The sequence below is a fragment of the Abrus precatorius genome, unplaced genomic scaffold, assembly GCF_003935025.1.
Source record: "Abrus precatorius isolate BTA unplaced genomic scaffold, Abrus_2018 Scaffold11, whole genome shotgun sequence".
NCBI lineage: Eukaryota > Viridiplantae > Streptophyta > Magnoliopsida > Fabales > Fabaceae > Abrus > Abrus precatorius.
This window is the reverse complement of record NW_020874303.1, coordinates 17232953-17251039: the sequence shown is the minus strand read 5'-3', so window position 1 is coordinate 17251039 and position 18087 is coordinate 17232953. Positions and strand designations below refer to the sequence as shown.

General features: G+C 30.9%; 2 protein-coding genes across 7 annotated transcripts; one reads left to right on the top strand and one right to left on the bottom strand.

Annotated features, from left to right (window-relative positions):
* The first annotated feature begins 421 nt into the window (after positions 1-421).
* On the top strand, positions 422-6510 carry LOC113854015 (ferrochelatase-2, chloroplastic-like). 3 transcript variants are annotated; one of them, XM_027484801.1, is made up of 11 exons: positions 422-687; positions 779-949; positions 1591-1918; positions 2120-2263; positions 2844-2945; positions 3648-3751; positions 3847-3973; positions 4386-4538; positions 5149-5249; positions 5398-5599; positions 5773-6372. In XM_027484801.1, the coding sequence occupies exons 2-11, from the start codon at positions 843-845 to the stop codon at positions 5995-5997; spliced, it is 1593 nt and encodes a 530-aa protein (XP_027340602.1). In that variant the 5' UTR covers positions 422-687; positions 779-842; the 3' UTR covers positions 5998-6372. The 3 variants fall into 3 exon arrangements, 2 of the variants coding, with proteins under 2 accessions (XP_027340602.1, XP_027340601.1); XM_027484800.1 differs by having other exon boundaries at positions 467-653; positions 5773-6510; XR_003502721.1 differs by having other exon boundaries at positions 467-687; positions 4386-4761; positions 5149-5599.
* Positions 6511-6901: 391 nt separating this feature from the next.
* LOC113854016 (TOM1-like protein 5) lies at positions 6902-13319 on the bottom strand. Of its 4 annotated transcripts, none has more exons than XM_027484802.1 (11): positions 12863-13319; positions 12458-12557; positions 11636-11742; positions 11091-11169; positions 10841-10939; positions 10640-10753; positions 9869-10029; positions 9408-9483; positions 8962-9047; positions 8091-8252; positions 6902-7680 (listed from the first exon to the last, which is right to left on the bottom strand). In XM_027484802.1, exons 3-11 carry the CDS (start codon positions 11734-11736, stop codon positions 7323-7325), a joined length of 1236 nt encoding a protein of 411 aa, XP_027340603.1. In that variant the 5' UTR covers positions 11737-11742; positions 12458-12557; positions 12863-13319; the 3' UTR covers positions 6902-7322. The 4 variants fall into 4 exon arrangements, with proteins under 4 accessions (XP_027340603.1, XP_027340604.1, XP_027340605.1 ...); XM_027484803.1 differs by having other exon boundaries at positions 6980-7680; positions 11636-11736; XM_027484804.1 differs by lacking the exon at positions 11636-11742 and having other exon boundaries at positions 6980-7680.
* Positions 13320-18087: the final 4768 nt, after the last annotated feature.

Below are 18087 nucleotides of genomic sequence, written 5' to 3'. Positions count from 1 at the left end.
TAAAAAGTGGTAACTCAAGTGAAAATTTTATTCTTATTATGAAAATTTACTTGTTATTGAAAACAAGTTAAATTTGCACGCATTTTATTATTAAAAATTACTTAATCTTATTTTATGTATTATATACCCCTGATTTGAAAATAATTCATTAAAAATATATATACCATATATCTCTGATGGGCGCAATGCACCAACCTTTAATTGGATAATTCAGAAATTCCCTTAAAATAAATGTCATTTATCAATTTTTTTATAAAATATTTAAAACAAATAGGGCCAAAAACCAGGTGAACCATCAAGGGAAAGAGTCAAGGTAACATTCAATTTTTTTGTCACATACATCTCTGTTTATTGATAAAGAAAGAAAGATAATGCTGAAGATGGTAGGCAGTAAAAAAATTGTGGGAGGTGAGATGATAATAAACAAAAAGGGGAAGAACAGGTGTGGATTTTTTTCAATCTCACCAGTCACTCTCAACCTCAAAGGTCCCTCTCTGCATTCAGATTTCAGATGCAAATGGCCTCTGAACATTTATAACATTTCCACCTTTGCATTAAAACCAGTCCAATTGGAAAATTTTTTAAAATAATAAAAATAAATAAGCAAAGGAGATTTTCATGGTCTTCATTCACAGTTCACCCTCTACTTAGTGGTAGTTTCTTCTCTTCCAATTTAGTAGGAATTTGGTAAAGCTTATTCCTTTTCCTAAATCTATTTCTGGGTTTGTTTTTTAAGCGTTGAATTTTGCTTCTAAGGGCTCAACTTGCATTTTTGCAGTAACAGAAAGGCGAGTAAAGGGTGAAGGTGCTGTTTTTTTTTTTTCCTTTCAATCAATCAAGCTATGAATTCTCCAATTCGTGCCCCTTCACCACCTTCCTCTTCTTCTTGCTCCTATAATCGTCCTCGTCCATGTCTCACTCATGCTTCTCGTAATTTCAAGTTTCCTCTGTAAGCTTTCCTTTTTCTCATGATTATTATTCTGTTTTGAAATTTTCAGTATCTAAGTTTCTCTCGGAACTCAACTGTATTTCTTATATCTCGTTGGGAGTTTAGTTGTGAGGGTTTGATGATGGAGTCATTTAACTGGAAACACCTTATACTAAGATATGAAGTAGTGTCCCTAGCTGTTATGAGATAGCTTTTCATATGTCGATCATGAAAGTAAATGTTGCTTTGTTATATAATGAGGGTTAAAAGTTGTTCTTTTAGGTTATGTTGCATTGCTTACAAGGTAATTGTAGTTTTTGTTACTAACTTCCAATTTTAGAATGAAATATTTCATTAGTGTTGAATAGTTGGTATTAGTGTAACTATTCCTTTAGTGTAAGTATTTATGTTTATAATTTCTTTCCCATTGAACATCCAGAGCCAACTTGTCTTGGGTTTCTAATTTGTGTTGGATGCTAAGATATGACTAATGACTTTCATTTGGTTGTTCAAAACATTTGATGTTTACCATTTCATTTTGATGCCAAACATACCTTTAGCTTTTTCCTCATGTTAAATTGTGTTTTTCTTGTATTTCAATTATTTTATGACTAAATGTTTGTAGAATTGTCCAATGCTTTTAATATTCTTTATTTTCATAGGGTGTTGCCGCAGTCAATCTGTACCTCTCAAAAGATGCATCGCTGCTCTGGAGGCCATGTGGAGGTTTCTGCTAATACTAATCCCTTGAAAAATAATGTAGTGGGCAGATGTACTCCAGGATGGTCTGAGCCACAACCCTTGTTTTCCAAGAAATTACTCAACCGGCAGTTGTTGCCCGTGGAAGCTTTAGTAACTCCAACAGTTCAAAATGTTTCTGATACACCTCTTCTTGGTGATGATAAGATTGGAGTGTTATTGTTGAACCTTGGAGGTCCAGAGACTCTAGAAGATGTGCAGCCATTTTTGTTTAACCTTTTTGCTGACCCAGTAATACTCTAGCTTTAACACACACTCATCTGAGCTAATTGTTTATATCATCACTATTCCTTTAGCTTGAGATAACCTATAACTTAATTTCTTAGTTTTGTTGGCTAGTTATAGTATATATACAATTTATGCTGGTTTATATGACAAACTTTGAGTTTCCTATTCTTTGATACTTAGTTGTTTTTTCTTTCAATTATGCAGGATATTATACGATTGCCAAGGTTATTTAGCTTTCTTCAAAAACCATTGGCCAAATTTGTATCTGTTTTAAGAGCACCAAAGAGCAAAGAAGGCTATGCTTCAATTGGTGGTGGATCTCCTCTTAGACGTATAACTGATGCACAGGCATGACCCTTCTATGCATTACTATATATATTTCACTTTCAATGTCTTAGTGCATTGGAAATTTCAAGTTATCATATATTGAATGCATGTAATTGATCTTTTATATACTGAATGCATGTCATTGATCTTTTATGAACAAGAGTGGTTCTGACCTCTTTATATATACCGAATGCATGCAATTGATCTATTTTTAAGTTTTAGAAAGTGAAAGAAAAGCTAATCTCCTTGAAGAAGCCATTGTCATTTGTATTGCTGTTCTTTCGAACAATCGAAGTTAGAAATGTTTTATGTAGCCAGAATTCAGAATTGCTGTTTCCATGGAAAATTTATAATTACCATATTGTAGAATTTCATATTGTCTTCTCATCTTTGATTTAATTAATCTTTTCCCAACCATTTCAAAACAATTCGAAGTTTTCACTAATCCATCGAGATTTTACAATTGAGTTCTTTCCACTCAATGCTTTCTTAATTTTAATGCTATGATATGGGATACATAACATACCCAGTCCTTTATATGCTTTGTTTTGTTTGTTTTTTACACTCTCATTGTTATGGCTTTTAATTACTCACTACACAGGCTGAAGAGTTGAGGAAATCTCTTTGGGCAAAGAATGTCCCAGCCAAAGTGTATGTTGGCATGCGTTACTGGCATCCATTCACTGAAGAGGCTATTGAACAGGTATTTGGTCGTCTTATTCTTAGATTACAATGTGAAATTGGATAGCATTTAATTAAGATTATGCCACTAATCGATACTTATTGTTACAATTTCAACAGGATGTTATCTGATGCTTTCTGATAAGTTGTTTATGAATGTACAAGAATATGCATTTTTCACTTGCATAGTCTGCATGAATGATGGCTTGCATGCTTTCACTGCCTTTTCTCCTTAGAAAGATATTTCTTGGCTGATACCTTTGTTAGAGATGATATATAAAACCATTCAAATCAAAGATATGCAAACTAACAGGTTATCCTATTGAATAAACTTTTTACTTTCAAACAGATTCATAACTTAATCTCCCTGTGTTTCAAAATCATTTGAGAAATGAACTTCTATTTGCCTGGTTTAAAGTAGGAATGCAAATGTGAAAACAGGTCAAGTTAGTAGTTTTTTTTAAACGGTCTTCTTAAGAAAATAAATTTTATTCAAAAGAAATTAGGAATACCCCAAAATGAAGTTTTATATTGAATGTAATGGAAAACTGGATTTACTCATTTTGGGGAGAGGATATAGGGAACAAGGTTGGATAAAATTCAAGATACTCTACATGGAGAGCTGATATTTGTCAAAGTAATTGATGTAGTTTGTCATTTGTCTGTTTGTGGTGTACTCTCAATCTGGTTATAATTAATTTTTCCTTTGAAATATAATATGCAGATTAAAAGGGATGGAATTACAAAGCTTGTTGTACTTCCACTTTATCCACAATTTTCAATTTCAACCAGTGGTTCAAGTCTGCGTCTCTTGGAGAGTATTTTCCGGTGATTACTATACAAATGTACTGTTATTGCATCATTATACTCCTATATATTATCTAACATCTTGTTTTGTTATGAATTATGTGTTGGTTCTTTAGAGAGGATGAGTATCTTGTCAACATGCAGCACACAGTAATTCCTTCGTGGTACCAACGTGAAGGATACATAAAGGCCATGGCAAATTTAATTGAAAAAGAGCTAAAAAGTTTTGACAACCCTGAGAAGGTACTGCATCATTTTTTGTTTGAATGACTTGGACAAAACTGTGGTTCCTGGACATTTTTATCTTATTACTTTATTCTTCTACTCAAATGTTGACAGCATAATTTTTATAGGCAGCATATCAGTTATTTCTGGTTTAGGATAATTGAATCATGACAGTAATAGTAAATTTACTTGATTTTATTTAACTCAGAGTATCCGGGACTGGGAAAATATTAAATGGCTTTATTTATGCTTCTTTTCTTTTTATATATATTTTTCTATTAATAGGTTTGGTTATTCTGCATAATCATTTTTTGGCATTGCTATAGCTGATGAAAATTTTCCTGAACTTAAGTTTCCCTTGGCCTTGAGCTCGGGAGTCACTTCATTGTAAATATTTGTTGTTAGCCTTAGTAATTGATGCAAGTTTCAGGTCATGATATTTTTTAGTGCACATGGGGTGCCTCTTGCTTATGTGGAAGAGGCTGGTGATCCATACAAGGCAGAGATGGAGGAATGCGTGGATTTGATCATGGAAGAACTTGAAAAAAGAAAGATAACTAATGGATACACCCTAGCTTATCAGGTAACTGATTTTTTTGTCTTTAATTCATTACCCTGCTTTTCTGTTTTCCAAGTATTAGTACATGGTATTAACCTATTCCTTGAAAAAAAAAATGAGGCTTATCAAAGTATATGGTACAAGGTACACCGCGAGGGGAACTCCAACAGCTTTCCAAATGTAAACATTCCTATCAAGGATGATGGGAATTTTTCAGCACAAGAAAGTCAAACATCTAGACTTTAGAGTGAGATTTCTGTCTAAATTATGAGTAAAGTTTATACCAGATGGCACAGCCCTCACCAAAGTCATAACTGGAATCACTCTTCAAAATTGAATAATCAACTAAGCAATAATATTCTGAACAGTTTGTGTGATTCACCTATCATTACAAAAAGATCTTTGCACAAAATATACCTCTTTGATAAAAGATCTCCTGAAATTCGGCAAAGACTACTCAACCAAATGTCTTGCTGAAGATTAGATTACTGATCTAGGTTAATAGATGCTTCAGGTTACTTGTCTCTCCACAATTAATCTATGCCAATCTCTTCCTACAGCCAAACCTGGCTACTGTTCATGGATGTATCCTTTTTTGAATTTATAATAACAGTTGGTTTAATTCTTGTTACAGAGTAGAGTTGGACCTGTGGAATGGTTAAAACCCTATACAGACGAGACAATAGTTGAACTTGGGAAAAAGGGAGTAAAAAGTCTACTGGCTGTACCAATTAGGTGACGTCACCCAGCTTTATTTATATGGTTTATTATATTAATACTATCTATATACTTACTGTCTTTTTCTTTTTCCTTTCACTCTGTCTGATAATATGCATAAGAATAAGTGACACTAGTATTTTGTTAATATATGCTTGATTCACAGCTTTGTCAGTGAGCATATTGAAACTCTAGAAGAAATTGATGTTGAGTATAAAGAATTGGCTCTAAAATCTGGTATAGAAAAATGGGGTCGTGTTCCTGCTCTAGGATGCGAACCCACCTTCATTTCAGATTTGGCAGATGCTGTAATTGAGAGTCTCCCGTATGTTGGTGCCATGGCGGTTTCAAATCTTGAAGCTCGACAGGTACCATCATATTTAGAATTTTATAATCATGCAAGAATGTTTTATTCAATGTTTTCTGTTGAGTTGTCATAGAAACACCATCTGTTTCAGCAAACTTTTGGTTTAAATTACTGTATTTTGTAGTCTTGTACTTCTATTGTGTGATCTAATAGAAATTTTTGGCTCTTTGGCAGTCTTTGGTTCCCCTGGGCAGTGTGGAAGAGTTATTAGCAGTATATGACACACAACGTAGGGAGTTGCCGCCACCAGTAATTGTGTGGGAATGGGGATGGACAAAAAGTGCTGAAACTTGGAATGGAAGAGCAGCCATGCTTGCTGTGCTGCTTCTGTTGTTTTTAGAAGTCACCACTGGTGAGGGATTTCTGCATCAGTGGGGAATATTGCCCTTGTTTAGGTGAATGAGTCCTCATCTGCACTTCATGGCAATGGAATATAGTTTTGCTTGTATATGTATACCATTAGCATCACATAATATACCCCTTAAAAAATAAGGCATGCACTCAGGAGTCTTCAAATCTAGTTTAGACATAGCATTCCTGGATGGAAACAAGAGAAAGATAATGTATAGTGATTTGGTTTGTAGACTACGCAGGGTACCTCTTGTATGTATCTAAAGCATTTTTACTTGGCTTCCATGACTCTTGATACCTACTTGATTGTTGTAGCTGAAATAAAAAGCAGTTATTGACATAACAAATTCCTTGTGAACTTGTGAGAGACTTTGTCATTTGAACTGTTTTGTTGACGAAAAAAAACAGAAGAGGTTTTGAAAAGGGTGCAGAAATTCTTGTGTATTTTGTTTGCTTCCCGGGTATTTTGTCAACCATAAGAATATACTGATTTTGGTTGGTTTAAGATTATTCCGGTTACATGTTTAGTCTTATTTCTAATGATCAATTGCACCCTTAAGTATGCATGTAAGCATGTGTTGTGGTTTGTGGAAGCAGAATGTATGAAAATGTGGTTACCTCGATCTAATGGATTAGCATCTTTTATAGTAGTAATAATAATATAACAATAATTTGTCTACAATACTTTATATAATAGATTAACGATTATTTCTTGTATAGACATATATGATTATGACATTGGTTTGGTTCAGAGTTTAGGCTTATTTTGTATTTGATATTTATTCCCTTTTTATGTTATATAACTTTTTTTATTCTTTTAAATACCAAGTCAAAAAAATTATTTTTCAAAAAATACGGATTAATAAGAAATTTTTTTAAAAAACAACATAAACCAATAATCTGCATGAATGGGTGGCTTGCATGCATTCACTGCCTCAGAGTTTGAATCGTGAAAACTCACTATCAATTTTATTTTTTTAAGAAAATACTAAATCCAATCCATACACACTACAATAGATCACGCACTCTGAAGCAAACGCAATACAAAAGATCTCTATGAAAAAATAGAAAAACAAAAATAGTTACAATCATGTTACAGTAGGTGTAGGAAAAGAGAAGGAAATATATAGTTAGCTTAGTTCCCTGAAAATTAGAACAGCAGCAGCATTATGACACCAGCACATGGAACCTACAAAACCTCATAAACAACTCCTCAATTACATGCATTTGTCAAACCAAAGCAGTCTTATAATCCCCCTCCCATCCTCTCACCCCAACACACAAAAAAGGACTATATCAGAAATCAAGTTCAATTCCCAACAGCAAAGTAGGAAAACTGAAAAAAAAAAGGGTTAAAAAGAAGTGTTTAGAAATCAATCACTAAAATCAAAGCTTCCACTATGAGAGCTGCTACCGTTGTGACTATGCAACGAGAGGCCTCTCAAGTGGCCAGCCAAAGTAGCACCATCTTTCTTATTCTCCTGAAAATATCTCTCCCTCTCAACGTGCTTTGCAGGTGGCGGCGGAATTGCCACATGATGAAGCTCCCCGTTCTGTTTTGCACTTGGCAGAGGAATCACTGCTGGTGCAGAACGAGTATTAGCTTCCCGAGATGGCTCCAACGAGAGTGGTCTTATCAGCGGACGGTTGAGTCTCTCTTCAAGCAAACCCAAGTGAGGGAACTCAGCTTCATCATCTTCAGGCCTTGCACAAGCCTTTCCTTTACGTAATCTGCCAGCCATTAGTCATACAAAGTTGAATGAATATATTCAAAATCCAGTTTTTTTATACTTCATTGAAAAGTTACTCACATTGACACAAGATTCCTAGTATTCAAAATATCTTTCATTTTATTTCACTATCTATTGGATAAAATAAACAAAACTATTATGACGTGTAGTCAATTTCTTGATGTAACTTGAGTTCTTATTAGTTTGTTATGACATTTATGGTGGTTACTACAGTGATCGTGTATATAAACCTTACTGTATTCTGAATCAGAACAGATAATCCCATTCTTCTGTTCTCTCATGCTTTAGTTCTCTCTTAACCAAAACCAAAAGGAAATAAATATTCAAGATATAGTGTCATCCTTCACAAAAAGGGAATAAATTAAGTTTGATGAATAATAGGCACGGTACCTCCGGAATAACTGTTCAGCTTCTTCTTCCTCCTCTGCTTGGTCACAGTCTAAGTGATTAGCGATTGTTGTGGCTCTGCCCGAAAGAAGGCAATCGTGTCTTGCAAGAACTTTCTGAAGTTGCTCGTTCAATTCAATTGCTTGAGAAACTATCCTCTCATCTCTAAAAACCACCAAAGAAAAAGAAGTTGAAGGTACAAATTAACCATAGAATAAATGCATGCATGTACAAAATTCAAATATTTGAATATCCAGGAATTTTAGTCTTTTTAAAATATTTGCAGTTCAAGAACAAACAACCCCCCAAATAATTAATTAGATTCAATAATGCCATTTATTGACTTGATTGCTTTCTACAATAAATTCCCAATATTTTTTTTTCATAAATTTTCCTAAATTAATATATCAATTTTCCAATATATCATATAGGCTTAATTAAGTTTTTGGTTGCTCAAAAATGTGCAATTTTCTCATTTGGTCTCTCTCTCTCTTAAAATGAGTACCTAAAAATAATGTTTCTTACCAAAAAGCCTCTTCTATTTTTTCTTTTTCCTTATTTGATTCCTCTAAATATCATGAGTTTCCCACTTGGTCCTTGTAGAAAGAGAGACCAAACTGGAAATACATGATATGTAGAGGGACCCAAAAAGGATAGCTCAACATTAAAAGTCTTCGGGTGGCTGTTGTAAAAAGGGCAGAGAGGCTTTCCTTCTTGAATTGATTTTCTTTCATTCCCAGTTATTATACATTCTGCATATCCCTTTGTAATCAAAGCACTGTTCTCTGAGTATTTTTCTCAATTATTACACAGTAAAATTCAGTTCCTATGATGTATACTTCTAGCAGAAAAGAGAAATTTAAAGCAGCCTTACCGAGAAGCCATCACAAGATGCATTACCCTTTGCTTCTGAAATGAACATTGTTCAACAAGGTCAAGGGTGAATTCATCTCTTGCCGCCTAAAAATGGAAAAACATAGTTTCAGCAAAAGGTGGAACGTGATTATTTACATAAGTACATATCAGAGTATTTCATTCACAAGATAAAATAAATTTAACAAACATCTTAGCCATTCATGAAATTCCATCCCGCTGACAGCATACTACAGTTTTTAATCTGTTGTACAATCTTGAAAAAGTTCTAATGTTTCCATACTATCTCCTTTTTGAAATCATCAAGCAATATCTTGAGCATCTCAACCTCAGTCCTTGTTGTCAATAAGTAGAACAAATTTGAAAGACCTATTACTTTAATTGAAGACTGAAGAAGCATCAATGAATGTGACATTCTGATTTCAGGATGACAGGTCCTTGGCTCACCTGAGGATTATGGACATCAACAGCATCAAGGACTTCTTTTAAAACTTCTAATGCATTGCTAGCCTTTTGAATAATGCTGCAGAACATAATTGTCGAATAAGATATGTGCTTAGCTAGATAAAAAAGATGACAAGAACAAATATTTTTAGAATGATATTTCTCCACCAGCTCAGTGGAGAGGTCTCCAGATCAAGAATCATCCACATTTCTGAATTTATAAAAAAAAGGGAACTGCAGAAAAGTATCTGATAAAAAATAGATTTTCAAATTTATCTTTTTCATTTGACAAAAATACTATTGTATTTGGATTTGGACAAATCCTATCAAAGTTTCAATCCCAAAATAATAATAATGACGATGATGATGAATCCTCTTAAATATATCGAGACTATCCAGTCAGAACAGGATTACTAAAGATCCTGTCCAGCACAAATATAATAAAATTGAGAAGAAGAAGTCACCTAGACTCAGGAACAGTCCGGGACTCTGACTGCTGAGGAACCCCTTCATGTCTAGGTGGGGCCTGCTCCCTGTTAGGTACATTGTTAGTCCTATTAGGTTGTGAATGAGGACGATTTGATTGTACCACTTGAGGCCTTTGAGGAAATTGCACCCCAGCACTCTGTAACAAAGTAAAACATAACTTAGCTTTCACATTCAGATGACAGGTAATAAACCAGTATTGACATAAAAACTGTTTACATATGATCCTTGTATCATATACAAAGGGAATGGGAAATCCATGGCTGTCTATAATGCAGGTAGAAAACGTTAGAAAAGAGAAGTTTATTAGCATAAATAGAGACTCTATCTGATACCCTGCATATTTGCAGGCCAATCACAGTCTCTAAGGTTAAAATACCACCATTTGCTGCAAACAGAACTGACTTGGGATCATTTGTCTCGCTTAGCATAAGCTTCCTGTATAATCATTACAAGTACATTCCATAAACCCATAACAGAAATTACAGTATGACTTGTTTACCCGAATTTACCTTGTGGTTAGCACCAACTATCCTCTTCAAATATGAACCAAAATAGGGTGAGCTGTATTAGCTTCTAACCCAATTTATATAGTATGTATTTTAAAAATCATCACATTTAATTACTTCAGTTCTTTCTTACTTTGCTAAGAGAATAGTCCATCTGTCTCTTATTAATGAAATAATCTAGATCAGAATCATAAGAAAATCCCAGGGTTGTAGTTCATATATCTATATATCTATACCTACCACCAAATCATAATATGCATTATAATACTGTGGAAACTTTCCAGAAGCACCACCAAGGGATGTTTGTGTGGCATCTAGTAGGAGAAATATCCGCTCCCTTACTGGCAAATCTGACTGAAAGCAAAGGAAAAAAACACAGAAAAAAATTAAGGAAAAATTAACATTGCTAAAGGACAATAGGGTATGTGGAGAAAAATTTACCTTTTTCTTCACAATTTTCACAAGAATAGGAATAATTCCTGTATCAATCACCTGCTGATGAATATGATTCCCAATATTGTTCATCAACATTTCCAGCAACTAGTAAATCAACAGATGACATATGAGTTAGCACTAAGTACAGTAAACCAAGCAATATACATATTTATACCAAACTGAGTATTGGTAAAACAATTCTGAAAGATCACATGAAAAATTAGAAATAAACAAATTCATAATGCATTATACTCACCGTGACTGCAAAAAGTTGAGCATTAGGGTTCTTGTTACCCAGTCTCTTTTTTATAGCCTTAACAACATCTCTAGCTCGCCTGAATATGCCGAGAAAACATGATGGTTACAACAGCAACATTGCTTGGAACTTAAGGATTATTCTGACACATTAATGACTCCATAATCACGTGACAGGCCAGGGCCAGCCAGCTTTTGACATCATAATTGGCATGACATAAAATTGGCATCACAAATACAGAATGCAGTTAAATCAAATTTGGCATGAAGCAAAGTATTATCATTCATGAGGATTTCTGATACATGACTAGCCAATAGAGCACAATTCAAGTAGTAATAGTAGTAGTGATGAGATATGTGTGGAGATCGATTTGAATCCCGAATAAAAAAAGGAATACATACTTACAAAGTGACACGAAAAATCTAAATGATAAGAATTATATATGAATAAATAAATGAGGTTAATTTCATCATGTTTTAGGGCATTGATCAGTTATCAATACAAAAGACAACACCATATAAGGAAAAGAAAGCTTTGTGAGGTACCTTTGATCATGGGCAACTAATTCACAGATTTCAATATTTTTCATCCAATCAGTTTCAGCCAATTTCTCACTTGTTGCAGCATTGACTAGCTCAGCTGCCATCTTTATCTACATTAAAATATAAAAATTAAAAGATATTTCAAACAAAGAAGCAAACATTGAACACCGAGTTAAATATCAAATAAAATTAAATTAGGACTTGGTTTGAATAAACTTCTAAATAAGTACTTATAGAAGAAGAAAATTAATATGAAAAATACATAAAATTTCTCTCAGAACTTAAAAAAGCAACTTGTATTCTTCAAATTTTAGAAAAGATAAATAAAAAAGCTTTTAAAAAAAAATAAGCATAAGTTAACTTATAGGACAAGTTTGATTCATTTTACTACTTTGTTTTGTATTCCGATAAATAATTATTATTGAAAAGTTTATCCAAATTAAGTCTAGGTTTTATAAACAAACGGAGTGATAGTCTGCTTTCTCCCTCTCTCTCTCTCTCTCTCTCTTTCTCTCTCTCTCTCTCTCTCTCTCTCTCACACACACACACACAAATAATAATCAATCTAAATTGAATACCAAACTGATAATAAACGTTTGTGCCCTTTAATGAATAGAACTATAGAATATAGTATAGTATAAACTAAAACTTGGGTTTCATATTGGTATTGACTGTTAACCATTATATATAATTTCTTTAGGAAAGCGGAAGGTAATTGATACACAACATACAAAAAAGTTGCTATCACAAACTCGTAATTTGTCCTATATAAATCATCTTCCACCATAGACAATTAAGTCGACCTCATAAAGAGATGAAACTCACCTGATGTAGCAGAAACAAAAGGGTAGGGCTGAACTAAATGCGGTGTCTTAACTCTTACAGCAGCAACCAAAATCTGAACTCCTTGTATGTCATGAACGACCTACAACAAGATTTTTTTTTTTTTCAGTCGAGATAATTCAACACTTCACTCAATTCCAATGTCACTTAAAAGAAATGGAACTGAGGAAAATGGGCAAAAATTATAATATTTACACATACCCATAAGCCAAATGATCAGATCTTAATTAGGACACACCAAAAGCGTAATTGGAATTGAAAAAAAAATGAAACCTTGAAAAATCAAACTTGTGCTTATAATATGTGAGCATGGTAGCACACACTCAATGAACTGAAAATTACAAAAACTTAACAATCATAAATAAAAATAAAAAAATCTATATTTACCTGGAAAGATGGATAGAAAGACAAAGATCACGAGGAAGAAACCGACGATGCAGTGATAAACCTCATAGAGTTTCAGCATTTCAATTGCAACCCAAAACCAAAGATCAATCTTGTTGCTGCTTTTTTCTTTCCCAAAGTGCTTTTCTTTTTCGCTAACTTTAAAGTTGGAAGCTTTTTAGCATATGACGATGAAATAGTTAATTGGGCGACTAAGTACTTTAAAGTTGTGACAAATTGTCAGCTTAAACAGGTCTTCACAGTCAGAGAAAGAGAGAGAGAAGATATGAATGTGTGATTTATAAAGAAATGAAATTGAGAATGGTGAGAGAAGAAGGAATGAAATCTAAGGTTGGGTTTGGGCGTTTGTTGTTGTTAAGGTAATTGAAGAAAGTGAATCACCGTCATGAGAATGAGACCTGTCACTGTCCCTACTCTCCCAAAGCTAAAGCTTCTTTTCCAAGGATATGTTGCATTTTGCTAACTTCACCTTCCACCCTTTTAGTTGTCTGTGCTTTAATTGGAAATTAATTAGGAATGATGTACTCATTTTTCTTATTGTTATAATGCATAAATACAGATATTTTCTTTTATATTAATTATTCAAAATTACAAAAAAATCCAAAGTGTGTTTAAAGATTGTAATACAAATTTATATATAATAAATTTTATTAAATAAACTATCACAAAAGTTAATAAATTAATTATATTAAATGATTTTTTAATATGATATTTAAAAATAATATACTAAAATATAACATTTAAAAACATACCAAAAATATGAAAATTTTAAAATATAATATTAGTTAATTGATTAAAATTCAGAAATTGTCGATGAAATTTTTAAAATTAATTTATTTATTAAAAAGTAAAGATATCTGTATCTTCTGGAAACAGTATGCCCAAGATTTAATCTATTGATTATATTAAATGTTTTGCAATAAATTTTTTTTAAAATTAATCCATTACAGTGCAGCTACATTGTCGAATCATGTATAATAGTGTTTAATAACTATGTTTTACATTTTATAGCTGCATCTACAGTCAGATCATTAAAACAATTAACGTAACAACTTTTTTAAAAGTTATTTAAATGGTGTATTGATAAATCTTGGTGTAAAATTAAGCATTTAATATTATAGCTATTTTCTAAAAACAATCTTAACCAAAAAAAAATAATTTAAGTTCATATATAAATGAAATAGAAAAAGAATCTGTTTATATATTTATTATCATCATTGCACACTGTTGACAAAAAAAATTGCATAATAACATAAAATATAATTAGAGAATTTAATTTTAATTTAATATCAGTATAAAAATGTTTATATTGTCAACTAAATAAAAATATCTTAGATATAATTTTCAAAATAGTCATCGTAAAATTTAATAAACTTTAATAATATGATAATTTATAATTAAAAATAAAAAATTATATACCATCAATATATTCTAATTAAATTATAACTTATTATTCTAGCATTTAGATGATAATTTAAAAACTTTACAATGACATTAATGAACAAATTATTATGCTGTGTCGATATTCCATAAATGTCAGAATATCACTTTGATTGCCCTTTCTTACAGATGATTTTCTTATCGCAAACTCAAGTTTTTGACACTGCAGCAACATTATTCAATCATGTTAATATATTTTATAAATTATCCATAAAAAAATATAAAATTTATCAAAATAAGATAGTTTGTGCCATGCAGCTGTCCTATATCTACAAAACATTTTTTTATTTTGTGATAAAATATACTATTCATTGTAAAATATTATTAATCTTAATTAATATGCATAATTTTTGTGTCAATAAATAGTATAAAATTTAAGTGATATATTATTTGTTGGAATATATATTTATGTGAATGTTATTATTTGTATCAATATATGGTTTTTAATTATAACTACTAACATTACTAGTGTGTATGAAATTTTGAATAAAAACATATCTTTTGATTCTTTAACTTAGATAACTGTAAGCAAGACTCTTTTGTAAAAGAAAAAAAATTAATACGAGCTAATTTTAAATAATTGAAAATAAAAAAATTACATAAAATATAATAAATACTTTTTAAAAATTTATAATAATATTTTACAAAAAGGGAAAAAGAGGATAAAGCAGTGTCATGGAATGTGAGTTGTCCCCACGGACACGTTATCGAATCAGAAAAGAGACATAAAATAGGGTGGTTCAGCTCACACGTGTCAACTATGGTCAATTATCATCTGACACTGACTTTTGTTGTCGTTGGTACACGTGTGAGGCATGGCCCACTCGTCGTTTCTATGCTGACCCATTCTGTTGATGCCAACACCTTGCAGCATCCATCCATTTGACTCCCAACTAATCTACAGATTTTTTTAATTTTTTAACAATTTAATAAAAAATTGAAAATATTAACCACATTAAAAAAATTGAACGTAATCAAAACTATAATTAAAACAGGAAAAACATAAAAGAGAAATGTACTAACAACTCATATCAATAATTTATATAAAAATATCAATGAAGTTATGTATTGAAATAAATAAATAAATAAATTTTAATCTATTAAACAATAGTTTCTTATTTATATATCAAATAAGAGTTCCTTAAAAACTAAAACAAAAAAAATATGAAAAATATTTATTTATTAAGGTTATAAAATACAACAAGTATTTTTTTAATAAAATTTTACTACTATTAACGGTTTATCTTTAATTTTAAGAATTGAGATTAATAGTTTTTATCAAATCATTATATAAAATAATAATTATATCTTTTTTACCAAGGTTTGAGAAAAGATATTCCTCCATAACTTGATATAAGATATTGATATCTCATATGAAACAAACCTTTTTTAATCGATGCCGTGGTTGATTTGTAGGTTACAAATAAAGGGCATATTGAAGTTGAGCTTGTATTGTAGTGCATTTGAGACAACATTCCTAGCTGGAATGTATCCCTTAGACCTCATCAAGGTGGTGGGTGCCAACCTTAGGAGTTGTGCATTATGCAATTTAGGTAATGGTCCCTTAAGGAAGTATATAGCTATCATGTCCCCTTAAATTGAGTGTTGAGTTTAGTTGTGTGTTGCTTCAAGAGTGAAGGGTTGTTTTCTAAAATTGTCTTACCACAAGATTAGAAGTTGAGTCTTTGTTCAAGCATTGTCTTGTACACCAAATTTCACTTGCATTAATGGGGCATTGTTTTTTAGCCAAGATGTATTCCATAGACTGTTTCATGCCAAATTGAAAAACTAGTCTCACGAATAGAGCATAAAAACTAGTCTCACGAATACAGCATTATTAGTTTTACATAATTTGAAATTTTGGTTTCTTGAAGGACATGTATCCCTCAAACATCATCAAGCTAGTGACTAGCCAAGTATGAGGGTAGTGCTTAAATGGTTTAGCACATTCGATATTACAGGATGTCATGTACAAGTTTCTCTCGAACAACCCTAAATTGACTGAGCCCAACTTTATGAACAATGCATTTACGAACAGATATGTTGGACCTTACCAAGTGAACAAAATGCTAGACTTATGAACAATGCGTGTTACCATGTTAATATGTTATGGGTTTTGTTTCAATGCTTATGCTATAAAACCACTTATCATATCTCCTGAAAAAACTTCAAATAACAAAAGAGAAAAGGTTAATTAAATCACAAATTTTGTAAATACAAAAATATGACATGATTCTGATCTAAAACAAAAATAGCTACAAATGTTGATACGTGATTGTGAGAAACTAAATTAAAAAATAACACATTTGAGAAAGATTAAACTATGTTTTTTCTTTATGTTTTATTTTGTATATAAAATGATTGTTTTATACTCAGTTTGGACGTGAAATACAGAAATATATAATAAAAAATAAAATGCATAATAAATAATATAATAAAAATAGATAAGTAAACATAAGAATTATTTCGTATATAATTCAAACGTTATTTTAGAATGGATATTTATACATGTTTAGTGAGTATTTTTTATCATCAACTTTTTAAATATATATCTAAAAATACACAAGTAGTAATATTTTATTATACAAAATATAATTTAGTGCACTAATATATTAAATTATATATATATATATATATATATATATATATATAAACTGTTTTATTATATAATAATGTCAGATGTGAGGCGTCATATGTCTTATCCGAACAAGGCAAGTAGGTCTTATCCAAAAGGTTAATCTTAAATAATTTATCAACAAGTTGCATATCCGTGGAATTATTTAACGTAAAAAGTCAAATGTTTCCTTTTCAAAAGCAATTTGTAACAACAAAAAAATAGAAATTTGAATTTAATAATAAGAAGAAAACCGGGGATTGGTTTGAAAATTTGGTCTTTGAATATGCTCATATAAATCTAGTTAATTTTATTTTAAAAAATAATTATTTCATTTTATTATTTTGAAATAACTTTTTTTAAAATTTAATTTTAACCAAATATAAAGTATTTTTATATTAAAATAATAATAAAATTATTAAAATATGATGTTTTGAAAAAAATAAAAAATTAGAGATTTTTTCAAGAATTGTCACTAGAAAGTCCAGAAGAATATTTTGGAATGATTTTTTAGTCTCATATTTTTATAAGTTTTTAAAAAATATTATATTTCGGTATATATATTTTCAAATCTCATATATAAACAATTATTTTCCAAATATATCTAACATATTTAATATTTTAATTATTTAAATTACTAAAAATTGCCAATATGTAATTTTTATTTTTGTTATTTATATTAGCATACTTTAAAATATATAAATAAATACATAAAAGTATCTTGGAATGTTTAACAAACATTTTCGTATCCTAAGAGAAGAAAGAGAGACGATTTATATGAGTAGAAAATAAAACTAAAAGAGATCATAATAATAATGTTTATAAGTTTGTGTTTTTTTTTTAATAAATAAAATTATATAATAAGGAGTTCATCTAGTGGTGGCAGTCCAAGTAAAGCAGCTAGCCGAATCTTTTAAAATAGATTGGATAGGATATTCCATTAATTCATCTCAAACCAAATGGGTTTGATTGGATTGAGTTTTGAAGTGATAAATTCCAAGTTTATCACCTTTTTCTAAAATTAATGTTTTTAATTGTTGAAACATTTTTATGTCCTGTAGCTTCTTTGAAACTACATTTTATTATAATTATTAATGATATTAACACATTAAAGATATTATCACTAAAAAAATCTTAAATATTAAAATAAATT